The following is a 22,145-nucleotide window of genomic DNA, read 5'->3' on the forward strand; positions in this document are numbered from 1 at the left end:
GAGAAAAAAACAATCCGCATAAGCAGCAGAGGGTTCTCGAAAGCCTCTCGAGGCCTCCTCGAGAGCAGGAAAAAATTCCGGCTCGCAATCTCCTCACGGATGTCCCTGGTCATCACGCACCAGTACATCTCGTTAGAGCCCGCCGTGCTGCAAGTGCATCGTACATCGCCGGTCGTGCGCTCGCATACACGCGCGTGATCATAAAAACTCGACCTTCAATCCCGCATCTGCGATGCAGCAGCCAGCGGCAGTCTCTGTTATATACACGCGCCGGATAGAGGAGATGACTTTCCGAAAAGCTGAGTCGACCCTGCCCCGCAGTTCTCAAGGCGCCGCCAATCCATATTCCGTCTTTTTTCCTAGCCGCACAGCTGTTGGGCTCGTGGGCGCCGCGAAGACGTTGTAATTTTTATGGAAGGCTGTACTCTGGAAAATTTTCTCTCCAAGGGGGAGCCGGGCGGACGACAAAGGGGCAGCGCGCGGGGAGGGCCGTGTAAAAAAGACTACCCCAGCGTTGTAAATATTGCAGTTTTTCCCTCGGTTTTACGCGGGGCTGTCGCGCGTTATGAGAGCGGAAACGAGTGCGTTCAATGCTGCGAGGAAAATTACTTTTCCGCGGAGGATGATCGACTTTTCAAGAAAAGCTCCGAGTCATCCGTGAGGCCCGGTTCTGCGCTCGGCTACACACAATACGCGACGACTCGCTCACTCTCGCGCGCGGAGAAGAGGATCGCGAGAGTGGCACGGAGTTGCGAGAGGCACGTATACAAAAATCTGCTTCGTTACTCTTAAAAGCGCGCGCGCTACACTTTTACAAGTGAGACCCTACTATGCGGCGCTCGTAAAATAATGCTATACTGCAACGCCAGTGCGGCATTGAAGAAGGCAACCAGCGAGGAGAATCGGGTTATTATTCGAGCTCTTTATTTGCCGCACAGCTTCGGTAATGCCGAGCCATTGTCTGCCCCCCCCCCCCCCCCCCATTTAATTATCGAATATACATTCGGCTCGTTCGTGCGCGACCAGTTTTCCCTTTGATAGAGCCTTGACTATACACTTCTTTCCGCGCTGATTCCTCATAGGCACGCCCGCATGCGCCTGTGAGTTTACGGGCCTTATGTTTCCCCTCGCGGATTATCCGGCCGACCGTAAATTATTTCAGCTGGAGTTGTTCTGAAACTGGTTCACGATTTTTCAGCGCAGCACTGTTTTTTTTTCCTGCTTTTTCCGTTCTAAACTGATGTAAGAATCAGACGAGTTGCGTGCTCAGGGTCGATCGCATTTTCAGCGTTAACATTCACCTATGATTTTGACCGTGAGCGAGCGCGAGAGTCGAAATTTTCTATTGTCGCGAATTTGGGGCGCGCGGCCGTGTGCAGCGCAGCGCAAGAGGGACAGGGACGATTCCGTCGCGCTCATCTGCACTGTGTGTACCTATGTATATCGCGGCTCCTCTCCGAGAAGACTGGCGCAGTTCAAACTTTCCAGCGAAAACCGAAAATTTTGGGCTGCGCTAGTCTTCAACGCTCGCTGGGCGAAAATTGAAAATGTTACGACTGAAATTTAGCCGCATCTCATGATCACGGAGAGAGGCAAGGATGTACCTATATGTGCAGACAAGACAGTAGCGCGTGCCAGAAATTAATGGACATCGAGGACATGCGCAGGGTGTTCGGCGTCTTGTGTTGAGATGGAGCTAATCGGAACGTTATTATATGGAGCGGCCAATTGGGATCGCTCGGGAAAATTCGAAAAAAAGAAAGTGAGACGATGGGGGCGCAGCGCGGTGATCGAAGATTGATTGAATTTCATGAGGCGCTCGCATGCGATGGGCGTCTCGCTCGGCCGACTAACTTTATTTCCGCTAATAAGCTGTGAATTTCCGAATCGTATACTTCTTACATCTATATATAGATAGCCGCGTTTAAATGTCTATAAATAGGGTGAGGCTGTTGGGAAGCAATTATTGTTACAACTTTTCCCGCGGACGTTTCGATATTAATATTCATATTACTTAGTACTACGCAACTTGAAAAATACATATTGTATTCTAAATAATTAAGCCCTTTTCAGTCAAGCGACGGCCTATAGCACATTTTGCGCTTATCTTCGCACGGAAATACGAGCAAATTCTACGAGAGCATCGCATGCAAAAGAAATATTATTAGTCCGTACTTTACATCGGAATTGGTTACTGCCTAGTGACCTGATTCGCGCACAGCACGCTCGGATGAATTGGGTCGGAAATTTGTCCAAGCAGACGAATGTAAAATCGCATTTTTTATTCATACGCACAATGCGAGGGGGATAAAAGGGAATGGGCCATGGAATGGGGAGACGAATCGTACAGTATAGGAAAAAGAACAATTTCCGAATCGTTATTTTTGAGATTAATTAATATCAAGCAACCCCAGTGCCGGGTGTACTCGGCGGGCGGCTCTCTGAAAAGACGAGATTTCGATTATCCCGAGAACAAATATCGTGTCCGGTGTCACGAAAAAGAAGCGAATTTGTGCGCACCAGCAGCGAGTGTTGTATAGGAGTAGAAACGTCTCGTCGCAATTTAGCTGGGGATCTCAGGATCGGCGCGGCGCGTATTACGTCGCAGGCATCAGCAGCATGGCGCCGAAGCAATTAGTAACCCTCGAGGGCATACCAAGCCGCTCGTGCTCTCGTGATCCAAAGCGCAGAGTGCGACTGATATGCAGAAAGTCCCTGTGTGATGTATACTGTACCTATATAATTGGCGGCGCCTCGACGCTCCGAGTATATGCGCCGTTATGGTTGGCTGCTCGCAGGTGCAATTAACGCGCGAGTATACGACAGAGACACTTAGCTCGATACACCCTGAATTGTAACTTGCCACTTTGAAAATTCACCTTTTCCCGCCACCTGTTATTGGCATCACTGCGAGAACGCCGACTTCCGGAAATTCGCTGCTTCTTTGTAAAGGCCGCGACTGTGTGTAAACAGCGTAGGACAGGCCTGCGCTGTATAAGTAAGTATACTAAGGCGCTTCAGCGCTTGCATCACGATTTCCAAGAAGCCCTTGCGCGACAGCGAGACGCTTGTGTTTTGTTTTGTTATCAGCTGCCGCCGGTCGCGTGCACGACGCAGTTCTTTCTCGGCGCGATTCGCGAGCGCGAGTCGTGTTTTGTCAGTTGTCGATGCTCTAAGTAGCTCTGATGCAAGTGGAACTCATCATGTCGTCGGACGAGTGCAACGAATCTCCAGGCCGAAGCCGATCCAGGTCTTGCAGCACTGCTACCTCGATGGAAACGGATGAACTGCAGTCCCTCCCGCCACCGCCGGAGGAGCGGGAGGACACGTCGCGCGAAGCGGACGACGAGGAAGAGTCGAAGCCCGACGCCGATGGGGCTGGACCTTCGTATCTGAGGCCGCGGAGCCATTCAAGGTTGCTGGAAAACGACGAGGCGGGCGATCGGCAAGCCACCGCTGACCACTCGAGTAAGAGGTCCAGAACTGAACTGGCGACAAAGCAATCGAGGCCCAAGATGATGCACACGGGAAGGGTTGCTGCGAGCAGGAAGGAACCCGTCTGCGAGATCTGCCGGCAAAAGTTGCAAGACAAAGACCTGAAGATGTACGCTGGTCACCCCAACGATGCTGTAGACGAGTACAATGCTGTCATTGACGAAAAGCTCTGCTTGTTCAACGGGGAGGAGGAGCATGTCATGCAGCACGACTGGAGGGCCATAAACAAGATCACCTTCTTCAAGTATTACAATTGTCATTTACAGAATCAATAAGGGGACCGTCGAGGGCAAGTCTCTCATTCGTTATCTGATTACTTTTCAGCGTGTACTGCAGGAATGGACACCTATGCCCATTCGACTCGGGTTTGGTGGAGAGGGAGGCTTACATCTATCTGTCTGGCTATGTGAAGCCGATCTACAGCGATGATTCTTCCATAGAAGGAGCTGTTCCTAGCAAAGATATCGGTCCAATTGTCGAGTGGTTTGTCACAGGCTTTGATGGTGGCCAAGATGCTATTATAGTTCTGTCCACTCCTTTGGGAGAATATTATTTAATGCAACCCTCGGATGATTATTCTCCATTCATGAGATGCGTCAAAGAAAAGACTTTCATAAGTAAAACTGTTATTGAGTGTCTGCTAGATGAGCCCAACTCAGAGTACGAGGATTTGTTGAACAAGTTTGAGGTATGCACCGTGTTTTTCTTTTTATACGTTACTCGATTTAGATTCATTATAACTTGTTTTTCAACTGTCACACCTCTCAATTATTTTAGACTATACCAATGCCAAGCGGACTTCCCAGATTTACTGAAGAGTTGTTGATACACCATGCTCAGTTCATTTGTGATCAAATACTGTCTTTTGACGAATCGGCATTATCCGACGAGCCGCAATTAATTCACGCCCCTTGCGTGAAATCGATAATCGATCTGTCAGGAGTAACGTTTAAGAAACGTTTTAGAAGAGGTAGAAGGCGTCAATTTCTAGAAAACGATGAAGATTGGCAAAAAGGATTGAGATTGAGCAAACAAAAAGCGCCTTATTGGTCAAAGGCCACCACCACTCAACAGGTGCATGATTTGTTTGAAAGTTTCTTTCCTGATCAATTGGACAACACTGCTGACAAGTTGAAATTGAAACGTCGAAGATGTGGGGCTTGCGAGGCATGCTTGGAAACCGACTGTGGTCAATGCGCTTCTTGTAAGAACATGATCAAGTTTGGTGGTACTGGAACTAGCAAACAAGCGTGCGTTAAACGTCGATGTCCCAACATGCAACTTGTTGTGAGTATGATTAAATTTTATTATTATGAAACTGTAAATATTAAGGGATGATTTTAAAAACATTTCATTCTAGGAGGGCGATGACGACGACTACGACGAAGATGACGATGATAAGGCCAACCATAAAGAATCAAGTATAGAAGTTCACCGAAAAATGATCAGAGCATTAAAGAAAAAGAAAAGTGCTGTTATAGAGTGGATGGGAGAACCTATTCAAAGTGCTAAAGGAGATTTTTATAATGCTGTGATGATCAATCATGATGTCATTAAAAAGAATGACTATATTTTTATTGAGCCAATCAATTCGTCTGTACCCATGCAAGTGATCAAAGTAAAATACATGTGGGAAAACAAAATGGGCATAAAAATCTTGCATGGTACTTGGCTATGGCGAGGCAGTGAAACTATTTTGGGAGAAACATCACTTCCAAGAGAATTATTTTTGGTGGACGAATGTCAAGATGTTCCACTTATATATGTGCAGGCAAAAGCCAACGTGCTTGTACGTGAATACTCAAACGATTGTACCGAAAAAGGTAATTTATGCAACAATTTTTTTTTTAATCTTAATATTATTTATTTATAGAGAATCCATTATTCTATATAATATCCATTAGTCATTATTCGATTGTGTGTGTTATATGTGATATTTTTATTCGTAGGAAATATTATTGATGCACTAAAGGAAAACAGCATGATTTTATTTTATCAAAAGCGATATGACCACGTTGCAGCTCGCTTTGAAGATCTTTTGCCAGAGCTAAATCCTCCAAAGGGAGCAGAACATTGTTTCTGCTCTACGTGTGCACGTGATATATTGTCTAAAATGAACAGGACGCCACAGCTATTGGAACTCTTGGATGATACTGATGATAAAAGAATTAAATATGGTATAATTAGGTATTTAAATGAAGAATTTCGAGTTGGAAGTGCTGTTTATCTCAAGCCAAAGACATTTACTTTTGAATTCCCAAATATGAATCAGGATACTTCAAGAGGTCAAAAACGAGAGATTGTGGATGAAGAAAAGTATCCTGAGGCCTACCGCAAATTCAACGACAGAGTAAAGGGTTCAAATGTAGATACCCCTGAGCCATTTGATATAGGATATATCACAAGCATTTATTCGACAAGCAAGTCCAAATTGTTGGCTGGTGTGAATGCATACGTTACAGTGAAAAAAATGTACAGACCAGAAAATACTCACAGAGGTGAAAGTTTAAAAAAAAAATCTGATATGAACATGTTATACTGGAGTGACGAAGGTAATTTCATTTTTTTTGTGTTCAATATTTTAATTACTCCTCTTATCTTCATTGCCTAATATATTTATAGAGTGTGACGTACGGTTAAATTGTATAGTTGGAAAGTGTTACATAGCTTATTCAGAGAATTTGAATCAAAGTATTGAAGAATGGTCAGCATCAGGCCCACATCGATTTTACTTTTCAGAAGCTTATGATCTTAATAATGAAGAATATACTGAACCTCCTGCACATGCATGCAGTGTCACTAAAAGTTTTAAGAAAGATGTTAAGGCCAAGTCAAAGAGTAAGAAGGTTGAAACTATAATTGAGGACATTCCTGTTTCTCTTCCTCAGATTTCACATAAACTTAGAACTTTAGATGTTTTTGCTGGTTGTGGAGGTAATACAAGCTTTTCAATTAGTAAGCATTATACAGTTTCGTTTTTTTTTTTTTTAAATACCGTTACTATTTGCAGGTCTATCAGAAGGACTTAAACAAGCTGGGGTAGCAGAAAGCTTGTGGGCTATAGAAAATGATACAGCAGCAGCTCATGCCTATCGATTGAACAATCCAAAAGCATCCGTTTTTACGACCGATTGTAACTCATTTTTGGAAAAAGTTATAAATGTAATAATTTGTTTGCAATTTTTGATTACTTGGATATTTACTTTTTTTATACTAACATACGATTTAAATTCGATTATTATCTGTTAGGGAGAAACATCATTGGGTGGTCAGAGTTTACCTAAAAAAGGTGAAGTAGATCTGCTATGTGGAGGGCCGCCCTGCCAAGGTTTCAGTGGCATGAATCGTTTTAACTCAAGAGCCTACTCTTCGTTCAAGAATTCTCTTATTGTTAGTTTTATTTCTTTTTGCGATTATTATAAGCCTCGATTTTTCCTCATGGAAAACGTAAGGAACTTTGTATCGTTCAAAAAGAGCGCCGTGCTTAAATTAACATTAAGTTGTCTCTCACGAATGGGTTATCAATGTACTTTTGGAATTCTCCAAGCAGGCAGCTATGGTATTCCCCAAACACGGAGAAGGTATGCCCATTTAGTATTTAATCACCTTGGATGAGTATAAACAAATTTTTTTTTCTCCAGAATGATATTGATAGCTGCTGCACCCGGAGAAATTCTTCCTCGTTTTCCTAATCCGCTTCATGTATTTAGTAAATCAACTTGTCAGTTAACTGTCGATGTTGATAACGTAAAGGTAATATATAAATAAGTGATTTTTCATTTAATACAATACTATACCATGCGATTTTTACTGTACTTTAATCTTCAATTTTTTCTAGTATTTTACGTTTACTGATGTACACGAGTCAGCTCCTTATAGAGCGATCACTGTTTACGATGCTTTATCCGATTTACCCAAAATTAAGAGTGGCAGTAATGAGGTTGTCATGCGATATGAAAATGACCCTTTAACACACTTTCAAAGAAAGGTAGGCTGTACAATAAACTGGGGCTTCTTCATTTTAGGCATTGTTTTTGTATGAGTGCATTTTTAAACAAATTTCAGATGAGATCTGGCATGGACGATGAGTTAGCACTATATGATCATATATGTAAGGACTTGGGACCATTAGTAGAAGCTCGTATGGGTCTTATACCTACAAAGACTGGATCTGATTGGCGGGATTTACCCAATATCGTAGTTCGTTTGAGCGATGGAACTTGTACGACGAAATTGTAAGTAGATGTTTATTATTCAAAAACAATATTTTACCAAACGTACATATTTGATTTATTATGCCTATCAGAGAGTACAAATACAACGATAAAAAAGCAGGAGTCAGTTCTACTGGAGCACCGAGGGGTATATGCAGTTGTAGTGAGGGCAAATCTTGCAGTTTGCGCGATAAGCAAGTAAATACTCTGATTCCCTGGTGCTTACCGCACACAGCTAATCGGCATAACCACTGGGCTGGACTTTATGGCCGAATCGAATGGGACGGCTTCTTTAGCACAACTATTACTAATCCAGAACCGATGGGTAAACAGGTATTTTTCAGTATAATTTACTACATGATCAAGGCAGAAAAGCTCATTTTTTAAGTTTTTATTATTTAAATATTGAATAGCTTTGACACGTATAATAGTGAATAGTGTAACCAATGATTTCTATATTTTGCAAGGGCCGAGTTCTTCATCCAGAACAAACACGAGTAGTCAGCGTACGCGAATGTGCCAGATCTCAGGGATTCCCCGACAGTTTTCGATTCTACGGAAGCATACAAGATAAACATAGGCAGATTGGCAATGCAGTGCCTCCTCCGTTAGCTAAGGCTATAGGGCTGGAAATTCGAAAAAGCGTCAGTTTGAAAGAAGCCAACGAAGTTCTCGATAGAGTTGTTGTAGAAGAGGAAAGTTAGAGTTTTGTCGTTGACGTCTAGATTTTACAGCGTTCTTTCATTTTTTCGAGACTGACTGAATTTTTTTATCATTATTTTGATACCAATTTATGTACTAGCGTATATTTACTTTTTAAAAGTATTTTTATGACCTGTTTAAGTTCGCAATTATCTACTCGATAAGATAACTATTTTTTAAATGACCTTTTGCCTTTAAGTATCATTATTGTAGGCATCGTATTCTTGTGCTTTACTTATTAGATTGCAAATTAAAATCATGTTTTCGTACATACTGTTTTCTTAAGCATGTAATTAAATCATTTGCTTGAAATTCATCAACAGCAATTGCCGCATGAAGATTAGTAGTACCTATATATAAGTAGAAACTGTCACGCGCGGTGATCAGACATTGTGAAGAATACAATAGTTTCGGAGCGCATAATCCGCGAAAAGACATAAAAATTTACTTTAATCAGTTTAAAAGGGAACGCACTTGAACTGAATTTGAAGTGTTCTTCACTTGTACTAAATCCACTGAAAACGTCTCAGCTGAGTCGCTCGCATAATGAATTCTCACGGCTAGTCCGTAGGCCTTGGCTATGTACAGCCGCCACGAGTGTGTCGGTCCGCACTTTTTGACATTCCTGCTTTAAATATCATCTGAATAAAAGATGAAAATCCTCGTGGGAAGTAGCGCGGAGGTTTCACACTGTTCTAGATCCACTGTAGCAGGATATCTGCCGACGAGAGAAACTGGGGTCTGGCTCTGTGCAGTAGTAGGAGCAGTCGGAAGAGCGGGTAGATACGAGTCGCGAAAGGCTGTCAGACGCGGAGAGAGAATGGAGATTTCGGGAGTGGATCAGACGGAGAGCAGTGAATTTCAAATTCCGCTGCGACGCTGGGCCGATTAGAGAGAGAGAGAGAGAGAGAGAGAGAGAGAGAGAGAGAGAGAGAGAGAGAGAGAGAGAGAGAGGGAGAGAGAGAGAGAGAGACAGGGACAGAGGCAGGAAACGAAGGGAATTAATATTCCAGCAGAGATTAAATGTACAGTCGCGAGAATTAGCATGCATGCTTGATTTCGAACTAAAATGCCGAATGTGAATAAACAATGCTATCAAATGAAATGGGATTATGCGACAGTTTTAGCATTTCATTCAAAGAAGTCGATTTTATATATTTTGAAATGCGCTATGCCGCACATATAAATATATAAATACAAAATAGTACACAAGTAGAACAAGACGAGTGTGCTCGGATACGTAGAACTACTCGAACTTTTAAAAGGGTGAAGGGTTTCATGCATACTCGATCGTAACGCGATGATGCGAAGTGGTGTTTGTATTTGGCCATTCTTGATAATGCTGTTTGCACGCGGATTATACAGGCATGCGCATTATACGAACAAGGCCATTTGAGTGAGACACAGTATTTGGAGTTAATCGATGACACTACGGCAGCTTAATGCATCTCGCCCCTATTCAACTATGTCGTTTATGATAGCAGCGTGCATCGAATGCATCGATAGTGCCTGTCTACGTATATGTGTAGCTTCCTATGTAGCCCGTGTATCAGCTAGTGTAGGTATAAAGCTTGAAGGGGTCAAGACGCGCTTTAATGTGTCGAAAGAAAGTCTGTACACAGAGGATCAAGCGGGAGAATCAGAGAGTTTGACAGGGCGAGGCAGAAAGATTATACGCGCAAAGTTGAGCCGTGTAGCTGCAGCAGAGATATATAGGTAGGGGGAGAGAGATACAGTATGGTACGAAGGTATAGAGCCCGCCGGAAAGTAGGGCAACCCGGCTTGCCGGTCGGCGTAGAGTGTAGACGGCTGCGGGAGAGCTGCGCGCGGTCGAGCGGACACTGCCCCGGTTTCGAATGCCTTCAAGGTCTCGCCGGCTCGATACAAACCCCTGCTCCGCTCGCGCGCGCGCCGCGAATCCACCCTCCGCCCGCTCCGTTTATTATTATGGCTCTGCACACGCGATCGGGCACACGCCTGCACGATTCGACGTGTCCGTGCTGCACTGCTCCCGCACGTACGCGCCATTTTCCTGCGCCGCGCCTTCCTCCTGCCCCCAGGATTTTTCCTCCTCTCTCCCTCGCCGCTGTTCGGCTCTGATTTCCCGCCGACTCCCTGCAGCCGATAGGCCTGCTCGACAAGCGCTTTTTTCCACTTGTTTTCTAGGCCGGCATTAGCGGCCCGTTCGATTGGAGTCGTGCGGGGAAATACGCTGAAATTTTGATGAATGCGCCTTGAAATACGGCTAACCTACTTTTGGCGAGCCGCGCGCGACGCCAGGTGAAGCGGACTACTTACGCTGCTTCTTCCCCCGGCCTAGCGATGACTTTTACTGCACATGTAGGCGCATGCAATAGCGAGCCGATATTGTTCAAAAGCACATCAGCCTATGAGCGAGCGGCTCTCGCAGTTTTATTCCAAAAGGATATTGAAATTTTGAGGAAGCGCGCAGCCCTCGGTGCAGTAAAAACGCGCGGTATAAGTAGTAAAATCGCCCTCCCCCGCCGCTGACTGAACGCGTGCTATTCTGCTTGCAGCTGCAGCCAGCAAAAGTTTTATATTGAAATGCCGTTTTCGATATTTATCAAAACTTGCAGACTCCGAGCATGGTCCAGTCACGGAGTGCCTATACTGTTCCGGGGTGTACCTGTAGTCCGTCGGCACCTCGTGCAGCTCTCGAGGAGCAGCGCGCAATCGATGTAGTACTATTGCGCACCCGAGCGATGACATATCGACGAGCCATCGGACATTTATTTTTAGCCATCTTCGAGGGTAAGTGTACGCACAATGCACGTAGGCTAATTCATACGGGCGAGATAAGTGGAGCGCGCGATATCATTTGACGCGCATTGTAGCAGACGATCGAATTATTCGCGAATCGTCGTTTTTAGATCGATTGTTTACGAAGCCTCCCTTCACGCCTCGCGGACCTGGAATACGATATAAGGAGGACGATTTATGTAATAAAGACGATAAGCCCCTCGCTTATTTATGGCCGGAAAAATTCTTCTTTTTTCATACATTAAAACTTCGCTACGCCCGGCTGAAATCTGCCGGAGAAGCAGCGGAAAATAGTTTAAGGATGTTTCAGTTCGAAGCACTTCTGTGCGCGCGGCTTTATTAAAAAGATTACCAAGATCGTTTCATCGGGCCATCAGGTCGAATCTTTCCAGACTTTCGGAATTAGGGGGACAGCATGCGCGCCGATCCCCTGCACGGCGGCGATTATTGCTATATAGTCGATGAGAGCCGCGAGTTCATCGAGCGCCCGGCATATAAGTTATTCAGCGCGAGCGTGCAATTACAGCCCGATGAGCGTAGGGGGGCGGACTTCCCTGTATACAGCGAGCACGAATACAGACCTCGGGCGTAATCTAATAATCGCGGGCATACCAGCGGTCGTAATCCCGCATTTCGATCTTTTTCCAGCGCAGCGGGGATGACACGGCGCTATGATATGACTCCCCCATCGCAGCGCGTATCGAAAAATTCTGCTGCCGCTGCAGGCGGCGCGACTCCCTTTCCGCGCCCATAGCCGCGGCGCGGCGAGAGAGAAATTAAAATATAGAACGGACTCGGAATTCGAAATTTGACGTTTTCCCATTTCTGCGCGCCTTTCAATATTTTTTCCTCCTCTCCAGCGCGGCGCGTCCGATGCTTTTCCAGGATGAGAGAGCGGGTGCGGGTGCGCAGCAGGATTATATAGGGGGCGGGGGGAGGGGATCGAGAATAGGGGTCGAGGGCGCGAGAGGTAGTGACCTAGTAGAAGTGGCCGAGATGCATGACCTGAATTCCGCTTCTGTACAGGTGTCCCACTGCCCTCTACCCCTGTAGCACTGGGGCGGCCTACTGACTCGCAATCGCGCCTCTGTGTGTGTGTGTGTGTGTGTGTGTGTGTGTGTGTGTGCAGCGCACAGTCGACGCGTCGCGCCGGTGCAGGGGGAGACTCCCGAGGGACGCGGGCCTCGAGCTCCAGGGGCTGCTTCCGCTCCTGCACAGCTCTCGCGCGCGAGATTAAAGGGAAAGACGGCCCGCGACGAGTCGACTCGACTCGACTGCGAGATCGTCATCTCGCTCGTCGAGCGCTGACAAATGGCCACAGCCTCTGTTATCGATGAAGTCTTCGCCGGGCCTCCGAAAACAAACGGTGCAACCCGCGTGGAAGCTGATGGCCAAAACGTGAGAGGAATCGCGGAGCGGCGGCGGCGGCAGCGATTCCCCTTGTCCTCTTTATTTTTTGCACGCAGCGCGGCGGGGTAAATATTTTAAGCGCCCGCGCGAGCAAAGTTCGTCGCGGCAACTTTCAAGGTTCCGGCTTTTCATCGAGCGTGTCCCGGCAGCTTTGACAACTCCCTGCAACTAGTTAAATACTCGCGGCTCTCGTTCGCCATGGCTTATCGGCCCGATCGCACGGGATGCATACTCCGCGCACTCGGCGCTCGCGCCGGGAATCTGACGGCCTCAAGTTGAAATCAGGACTTGCGGCGAAAGTAGGTAACGTTTAAAAAGTAGAGCGTGTCAAGATTTGCGCGCCGACGCGACTGCGGTTCAAGATAAAAAATACTACAAAGATTTCTTGCATTCCTTTTATTTTCATGCTCTCTCCCTCGGTTTGCTGCAGCCTCTTTTCAAGGCCAGCGCACACGCTGCGCGCTCGAGATTAGAACAACGATAGAGAAAAAAGTCGGCTTTGGACTCCTCTTTGGATTCTCCCGAGTGCCTCTGAAGCTTTGATTTGACTCAGATTCACTTATTCAACAGTGAAATTTTCACTTGACAAAATAGTATTTATGTCAGCGTTTCACTGATTAGAATAGTCATATTTTCACTGTTCTAAAAGTTAAACCGAATTTTGGTGTCAAAACAGTGATTTTTTCACTATTTCAACAGTGAAAAATGCGTTCACTACATAAATAGTGAAAATGTTGGAGAGAGTTCATTACTCGACGAGCATCTTTCGCACTGGAATGAAAAATGAAAAGGAGCAAAAATGCAAAACCTCGTTTCTCGAGCAGCTATTCTCTCCGACTGCGAGCTCACCCGCGTGTAGAAAAGGACGGATCGAATAGCGAAGCGGACTGAAATCCTTGTCCTAACTCGCGCGATAACAACTCGACTGTGCCTGTCGGAGAGAAGAAATCCGGCCGACACGGCACAAAGAAGCCGCGGCTGCGAGATAAGGGCGAGTTGCCGGAGAGCGCACCTTGTCCGTCGAGCGCGAAATCGAGGCTCCGCGATTTATCTTCTTCGTCACGTGTTACTGGAAGCGCTGAATGCTCGCCACGGCTGATGCAGGCGCCATAAATTCGCCAGCCTCCTGCACACCCTTGACCAAGCACTGCGCTGCTGCAAGGATCGCCTCTTCGCGGGGACATCAGTGCTGGAGCTTGCGGTCGCCGCAGGGCTACATATCGGCGACCGAGGGAATTATGGGGACCTGGGCTTCGTTCCAGCGGAGAGAGGTTTATATTCGATTTTAATCGACCGAGCAAACTCTGCAGCCGTTGTGTCCCTCACGCGGAAGTGAATGCGTCGTCTGGGTATGCGTGTACGGGGCTGTGTAGGCGGTCGCGCCTTTATTGGAAAAATTTTCGGCGTGTTTGGACATCACTCTTGAATGGCAGCGGCTGTGTAAACTCACGTGCGCTGCTGCCCGCCGGGTCCCGGCGGGCTGATCGGGATTCTTTCTTTAGTCAAATTAGGCGTTCGCATGTCGCTTGACTGATTACTTTGGGATTTAGGGGGCTTTACACATGGCCGATGCTTTGTCGTGCAATGCACCTCTTTTCATATCGATCCGAGTCGGGATACAGGCAATCTTGGAACGCGCTTTGATCAGAGATGGATTTTCGACGCGCGTTTTTTCTCTCCCCGCTCCGAAATAGAGTGTGGCCGAATTTCGAAGTTTCGATTCGCCGATCCTCGCAGTAGCCGCGAAAGAGTAAAAAAGCAAGTTGACGTCTTTGACATCGAGCGAAGATGGATTCGCTCGTGGGCGTCGCAGATTTATTTAGCGGCGCCGCCCGACTATTTTCGCAGAGCATCTTTCCCGAGTGGACGCTCGCTTATTTTCCCGAGGAAATGAAGTGCGTCGGTCGGGATATGAGCGCGCGTCCGACCAAATCGATTTTCACTACTTAATGACGCGTCCAAGATTTTTAGCCGCCTGACTGCAGAGCACTCGTGACAATGTAGAGCAACGAGTACTACTAGACTAGAATAAACCGGGACATCAAAATCTATAGCCACTAATGCTGATTCCAATCAGAGGGAGTTTCGAACGGATTTCTTCCCGGGCGGGCCGAAGAAAAATCGAGGCGTCGTTCATATTTTCCTTATCCTACTTCTGTCTGGTTGGCTGTTCCCGCCGAATACTTCTGCTCGAAAGATTTGCCGCGCGCTCTCTTGACAAATAGAAATCGATAATTTTCGCTATCGCGTCCACTCGTTTTCCCGATTCGTCTGCCCTCTGCGCCGAAGATATGCGTGGCTCCGAGCGGAGAAAGGGAGGAATATCAAAAGAGCCGGGAAAATGGAAGGAAAAATAACGTCGTACATATCGCGGCGCCGAGTGAATATGCCTATGTATAGCGCGAAGTCTCTATAATAAAAGCGATATCGAGACAGCCCGCGCGTGGACAGCGCAGCTGGGTATTAAGGGAGGTACAGCTGGCATTCTTCTGAAATATTCCAGAAGAGGGAAAAATCCGCGACGCGCCATGTTATTGCGAGCTTTATACTCCTCCGAAAAACGTGGTCCAAAATAGAACCTCATCGATTCTACTTGATTTGGTCGTGAATATGCGCAAACTATCGGCCATCACCCCCGCGTCATTTAATTAAAAGAACGTTAAACTAATAATCTCGATCAGTTTCCAAGCACACTCTCGGCTGATTTATCGACAGCGGGAACGTGTCCCGGCAAGTTAAACAAAGCGAGCAAACAGATTATGACATCGAAGGGTCGCGTTCGATACCGTACATATAGCCACTACACACACACACACACGCGCGGCCGCACAGCGAGAGCGACGAATCGAATCGAACGATAAAACGAGCGCGTCGCGCGACAAAAAAGCGGATCGTCCTGTACACGTAGTCTGCTTGTCCAAATATACGGGCGCGCGAGAAAGGATGTAGCAGTGGATCTGCGCGGCGTATAAGTAAAAGGCCGCTGGCTATATGGCATTACTGGCGGTGGCGGCGGCGCGAGCCACATAAAAAGGCGCGTCCACAGGTGAACTAACTGGGTTGGTGACCTAGTTGACTGGGGCGGCCTCAGCTCCGCCACCCGCACCTCCGGTACACGTACACCTGCGCGACTCGTACGTACGCTATGTACCTGCGTCCTGCACCCGCCGAATGCACGTCTTGGCCTTCAAGCGCGTTAAACGCGGTCGAATGCTGATTTTCCTCCTCTGCTATTTCGCCCCTCGCTCTCCTTTCGCGGCGCGCGCGGATTATTATTTTTTCATTTCATTTTCTTCCCTACACTTTTCCCCTATAGATATGGATGTGTATACACACACGCACACATACACATATATATATATATATATATATATATATATATATATATTCCGAAGTCGGCAGAATCGCGGCTTTCGTCACGAGAAAACGAGTTAGTTATACTTTTTCATGCAGAGAGACTTTCCTCAAGCAACAACGCGGGGATACTCGTCCGCCAATTAACTTGTCAAAAAAGCTCTCTGGCTGGTATTATTTCGACGCGCCCGATAATAGCCGCCGAGAGCCTATGATTTTTCCGTTCTGTCAGTCCCGACAAATGGAAACGCGGCCGATATCGGAAGCACATCTCTCTCCCGGATCTGTGTACGTAGAATCGCGGTTGTAGAATCGACGAGATTGCACAAAGCATTCCGCGTTAATTTCAATTTTCCCGGCCCTTCGCGCATCCCTTTCGCCCTCCTTCTGCCCTTCCGATTTCGACGATTCTCGTCCGGCAGCCTTATCGACCTCGCGCGCTCGCGTTCTATTGCTTGTTTTTCGTACAGAACACGACGCTTGTCGTCCGATGGAGATAAGGCTTTTATTAAGCTACTCGGGTACTGCGCTCTATTACCTAATGAAAGCCTGCGTGAGAACATTGTCGGAATTATTTACGGTTCACGGTTATACGCTGAAGAGAGTCCGACACGTGTCGTAATCGCTGGCTCGCGTGAAAAAATGCCGAGGATAGATACGCACAGAGCGAGTGGTAGATCGTCTTTAATTCAATACCGATGTTGTGATTTCGAGCCATCAAAATAATGAGTCACAATTTAGGTCAAGTGCGCATATAATTTCGTACGCGGTGCATGCATCAGATATGAATTTGAACATACATTTCATCGAAAAATAATTTTTTGAACATATTTATTAAATTCGGGTTACATGGATTTTTGTATTTACTATAAGGTATCTCACTTTGCAATTAGATGCCAAATGCTTTGTCAAGCCGTCGCGAGTTATTTTTTTATATTGCATTCATTTCTTACTGATTTCAAGTCGCTCTTACCTTGTTCTCAACTATGCCAACCCCAAATTCTAGTCTAGGTTTGAAAATCCAAGGTAGATCTTTTATGTCTGATATTCGTTTACGAACCTATATCGCCAAAGTCGGCGTAATAACAGCACGAGTTGCAAGATTGAACGACAAGAATTATATGTATTTTTTTATAACGGGATTGATTATATACTAGCCTGCTGTTTTAAAATACGAAGACTAGCAAGACTCAAATTTTATTTTATAAGGAAAGTTTTATTTGCAAGGAAAACGGCAAAAATTTTGAAGTTTCTCATATTGCTATTTTTATTAATTGAACTGCAAAACTACGTTAGAAATGATATGACAAATACTAAAATTGCTGATGTTTGCAATTTGCATTATAGTTGAGAGTTTAATAGTGTATAGAATATTAAATTTTATATTTTTCGGTTCATATGAATATTCATAGACGCGTATAGATGGATTTGGATTTCTGAAATTTTAATTTATACTTAATTAAATAATGTATCGATTTCTCATCGCAGTTACAAGTCAGCATTAACAGCTGATGCGTCATATTTGTGCATCAAAACTTGTAATTTAAGAATTTGATGTTCACGCATGCATCGTTTTCTCATATTATATACCAGTTTACTCATCGGATTCCACAAGAAAGGACGCTCACTCGTTTTAAAGAAGCAGAATGCAAACGAGTCACGCGGTACTGGAGCTATGTCGGCATCGTTATGTAGCTAGTAATTATTATAGCGACCCATCTCATCATTACAGCTTGTATAGTACAATAGAAAGGGTATAAGATAAATAGTACTCAAAAAGAGAGCTAGATCTCTCAGATCTTGAACGAGTCTTGCGATATACACTTTGTGTTTACAAGTTCATAGCAATCATTAAATTTCTCGTATTCAATATGCGACGCGCGCATTTCTGCCGGCGATTAACCCGCGCCTGTGATGGGAGCATGACTGCATACCACTAGAGGGAAGTTTTCCGCGATCCTCGAACTCCCCCGATCCCGGGTCCAGCACGCGCGCGACTCGCCACTTTACGTCCCCATCGTCGTGAACGCCGATGACCTTCCCCCTCTTCCTTGTCGCGAATAATACTTCTGGTACGCGCGTACTTTTTTCCTCACGGCGGTAAGTAGTCTTCCGCGGTCTGTGCGTATATATACACGCCGACGATAAAATTGTTGATGTCGCTCGCGCGCTCCGGGGGTTAGACTTGCCGGGAAACTGCCCGCGAGCAGGTAGCTGCTAGAGCGCGAGGAGATAACGCGCGCGAGTGGCCGGGCGCTGTTATTCCCAGCCGCGGCTTTTGTCGCCGCGCGCTCTCGTTTTACTACTGCTTTATCGGCCGCTCTTGTAGTTTCGCTTACTATACTGGCCCGAAAAATGACCACCAGTGTGTGTACGTATACAGGCGGAGAAAAAAAGGTGCGCTCGCTGAAAATGATCTGGCGGCCGGCAATGAAAGCGCGCTTCTTTTTTTGACGCGCGTCATCGCACGCCGGTAGGAAAGTTTCTTGCCTGCTGCCGGCAGTTTACGGCTTTTTTATTTCCTGAAAAAAGTGCTCTGCGTCTGTCTCTTTTTTCTTCGCCGGAAATTTATAACGCGATTGGAAATTTAAGCGCCTAGGCTTTTTTCCCCGTAAAATTGATTTTCGAGTCGCCGGAAACAGTTGGAGAGTTGTTATATATTACAGCCGCGGTATCGATTATTCGCCGACCTTATACACTCGGCAATTTTTAGTTTTCTCTTCGAATTTCAATATTAAAAAAAAAAAACACTCATCTGAAAACAATGCCTTTTCCAAAGAAGCCGCCGCGTTTATTTGCGCAACAAAATTGCTTTAACCAAAAGCAAACTGCGCGAGCTCGCGCTCTCCTTCGCTCGCTCGATCTTTTATCGAGTATACGTAAAAGCGAGTCGACTCAGCGAATTTCGACGCGCGTTCGATTCTCGCCTCGGCAAGAGACAGCCGGGAGGGAAGATTCAATTTGCAGAGGCAACAGCTGCAACTCTTTTCTTTCCTTTCTCCTGTTGCCGCTACAGCCTCACGCCGTAAATGTAGAGATGAAAAAAAGCGCGAGACCATCGATTAGTAGATTGAACGTTTCGCCGGCTGTACGTTGACTGAACTTTTAAATTATATAATCATTCGAATTGTGATTCGAAAAGTAATACCTCCGAACCGGTGCTTTGCGTCCGCTCTAGCTAAACTTTCGCGCATATAAAACCTCTCCATAAAAATGTTTTCTCGAAACTGACCGGAAAGTGGGTGCAATCCGAAGCGGAGCAAAAAGAGACGGTAAAAGCGCAATAAAGAAGCTCGGCAAACTCTGAGCACATAGACGCGTGCATATAAGGTATACGTGTATATACGGGAAAGATTAAAGCGAGTCATGTGTGCCGAATAAAGATCGATGCTCTTAAGCTCCGTGGGTGTTGGGTGAAATGAGCCGAGAGCGTCCCCTTTTCGCCCGTCACTCGCCGGGGCAGGCCACCGAAAAACTTGATCAACGATCTGGTGGTCCCGAGAAATCCCGGATAATCGTCGGAGATACTTTCTCGAGAGTCCGCACACACTCGCACGTCCGTCGGTGTGGTGAAAAGGGGTACACTTGACGAGCGTTGCCGTGTGGCTTATATTATGCTCGACTATTTCTGGCTTCGGCGATGAATTTTCCTTCGATGCCTCCTCCTCCTCTTCTTCTTCGAGTCGTCTCGGCCACTGGGTGATCGACGGCTTAGAATAACATCCTGGAAGGTCGACGACGTATACACACGCACTACTCGCTCTTCGCTTTTAAACAAACATTCGCCGAATTTTTTCCCGCGGCCGAGTTCTATTTGCGCGCGCGCTCGCGAATTAGGAAACAGGCGTGCGGCTCTCGCCTGCGAGCATTTTAATTGGGCTCCGTGATCCCGAGGAACGATTGCGCGGTCGACCGTCTCTCGTAAAGTGCTCGATGATACGCGCTTCCTCAACAACTCGCAGCTCTTCGAGTTGCGGCGGACCGGCTGCTAGTTTCGCGGGAAAAACATCGTCGTCCGAGACTCTCGAAGGCTTTTTTTACGCGCGGATGTTATGACGTGCGCTTTGACACGCGCGAATGTTGTTTCGCGTCGCTTTCGTTGGAAGTAGCGATTGTGCAATTAGAGCTTGGCAAAAGGCGATGAGCGCGTAATAGAGGCAGTTTGTAATTTTGTTTGAATACACATGTAGGAATTTCGAGAAACGCGTGATTAGGAAGTAGGATTCGTAGGGTCGAGCGTCGCTGGACTGCCCGTATAAGCAGTCACGTATGAACGCCTTAACGTGCAAGAGTGATTTCCTCGCGCGAGCCGCCCTAATGGACGTAATAGGCAGAATAGCTTGGCTGAAATTAACGATACGCCTTGTGGCTGTATCTCGTTATGCGCACGATCAACCAGAGCTCGTTTGCTGGACGTATCAACGAGCGCTTTTCGCAACACTCAATGAAGCGAATCCCGCAAGTTTGACAATTTTCCCGTTTCGCAAGCACACACGAGCACACGCACATCGGTCGGTGCAGAGAGTGCGTGCAGTAATTATCCGAGAGACTAGGCTCCGGGAGCCGAGAGCTCTCGGGCTAATCACCTTAGACCGGAGTCGCACGAAAACTGGGCCAAAAAGCAACAGCTCGCGCTGGTGTTGAAGAAGAAGAAGAAGAAGAAGGAGAAGCGGCCGAGGAGGTGGATAATTCTACGAATCTCGGTTAGGAGGATGCATAGCGCGTACGTGCATGTTTAGGGGGGAGCTGTGTGCAGGACGAGGAGGGTTGCGCGCTACGCTCGCGCCTCGTCACGTGACTGCGCGAGAGAGCGAGCGCGGCCTCCTCGAGGAGGCGGTGGTGGGAGGACGATCGGTTGCCGCTGCTGCGGGATGTAGGTCAGGCAAGAGTGTTGGCCTCTTTTGCCGTGACACCGATGCAGGTTATCTGCTTCTTTTTCCCCCTCCATGCGCGCCTTCTCGCTTATAGCTCTCCTTCTCCGTCGCAGTCTTTTTTCCTCCTTTCCTTTTCCTCTCTTTCCGTATGTATTGTAAGCTCAGACACAGGGCGGTCTTGAATTCCTTCTCTGGATTCCGGGGCTGCACCCTTCTGATGCGCCCGCGTGTACGAGTTCTTTTAGCGAATTAGTATGCGCGCTCATTAGCCTCGAGAGCTGACGGATTCTTTTATTACGCAGCGCTTCGGCTTCACGGCGATCGCTGCCCGGATGTATCGGAATATCGATCTCTGTGTTACCCAGCTCCGGTAACGTCGGTTGCAAATTCATCAATTTTTTTCTTCTCCTTCTCTCTCTCTCTCTTTCTCATGCCTACATACAGCACCGAGCTCGAAGCAGAAAGGCACAAAAGCGAACGCGTTACTCATCTTGCTATCACAGAAGTTTAATGCACGAGGCAGATGTTCGTTCTCTGCGCGACTCTCCGCGCGCTCAAGTATTACTGCATGCTCGCCTCGCGCGCACTTTTCTTCGTCGCTCGCTTTTTATGGATTTTCCTGTCATCTAAAATGAAGACGCATTGACACTCGCGCTCGCAGTTCCTGACTCATCGTAACTCGCGCTCGCAGTTCCTGACTCATCGTAACTCGCGCACGCGGCTGTTTGTTATTGCTGTATCTGTTCCCCAAGTCTTTTATGACACTTGACGCGCTCACTCGCTCGCGCGCTCGAGCTGTAAAGTTGCGCGCTTTACGAGCATCGCAGTGTGGCCCTCTATTTATGCGTTTCTGAGGGTTTTCGGAAAATCTTGGAAGACCATCGCCCGGCAAAAAATGACTTCGGGGGCTATTGGGGTGAAAAATGAGCGTGCGGGGTCGGGTGGGAAAAAATGCAACTCTGGGAGTTCCTCTGCAGCCCGCGGCTCTGTATCGCTTAACAAACGTTTTTTGACTGCAATCAATTTCGCGCTCGCGCCGACGTTTTTACTTTTACACTCTATACTCCCCCCGACGTGTGTTTTGTAAAGCGTTCTGACCCACTTTTCTGTTTGATCGCCATTCTGACAAAATGATCGCGCGTTGCGGTTCTTTTTTTTCACTGAATAAAGAATGGTCGTTATACTCGTTACGCGCAATGCTAATAAGGAGAGTCCACTGGAAGAGGATTTCATGACTCGAAAAACTGAACGCGGAGAAAAATTCTAGAGTGATGCCTTTTCTAGGTTTCGTTATCTATTATCCAATTAGTTGGAA

The 22,145-nt window shown here is 46.7% G+C and overlaps 2 protein-coding genes and 1 long non-coding RNA gene across 3 annotated transcripts in view; 2 read left to right on the plus strand and 1 right to left on the minus strand.

Moving 5' to 3' along the window:
- Positions 1 to 22,145, plus strand: part of LOC116738579 — a 189,409-nt gene that overhangs the window by 41,188 nt on the left and 126,076 nt on the right. The window contains exon 2 of the long non-coding RNA XR_004344916.1: positions 11,009 to 11,183. This is a non-coding gene — a long non-coding RNA (uncharacterized LOC116738579). The remainder of the gene's footprint in view (positions 1 to 11,008; positions 11,184 to 22,145) is intronic.
- The window catches only part of LOC100115347 (neuropeptide SIFamide receptor), a 71,414-nt gene that overhangs the window by 26,510 nt on the left and 22,759 nt on the right, over positions 1 to 22,145 (minus strand). The window lies entirely within an intron of this gene.
- Positions 2,330 to 8,680, plus strand: LOC100115455 (DNA (cytosine-5)-methyltransferase PliMCI). Its single transcript, XM_008219724.3, has 13 exons — positions 2,330 to 3,739; positions 3,820 to 4,183; positions 4,273 to 4,782; positions 4,856 to 5,318; positions 5,445 to 6,047; positions 6,118 to 6,429; positions 6,506 to 6,657; positions 6,745 to 7,076; positions 7,137 to 7,248; positions 7,334 to 7,483; positions 7,561 to 7,730; positions 7,802 to 8,042; positions 8,177 to 8,680. Exons 1-13 carry the CDS (start codon positions 3,186 to 3,188, stop codon positions 8,411 to 8,413), a joined length of 4,200 nt encoding a protein of 1,399 aa, XP_008217946.1. The 5' UTR covers positions 2,330 to 3,185; the 3' UTR covers positions 8,414 to 8,680.

This window comes from Nasonia vitripennis, chromosome 4, assembly GCF_009193385.2.
Source record: "Nasonia vitripennis strain AsymCx chromosome 4, Nvit_psr_1.1, whole genome shotgun sequence".
Lineage (NCBI taxonomy): Eukaryota > Metazoa > Arthropoda > Insecta > Hymenoptera > Pteromalidae > Nasonia > Nasonia vitripennis.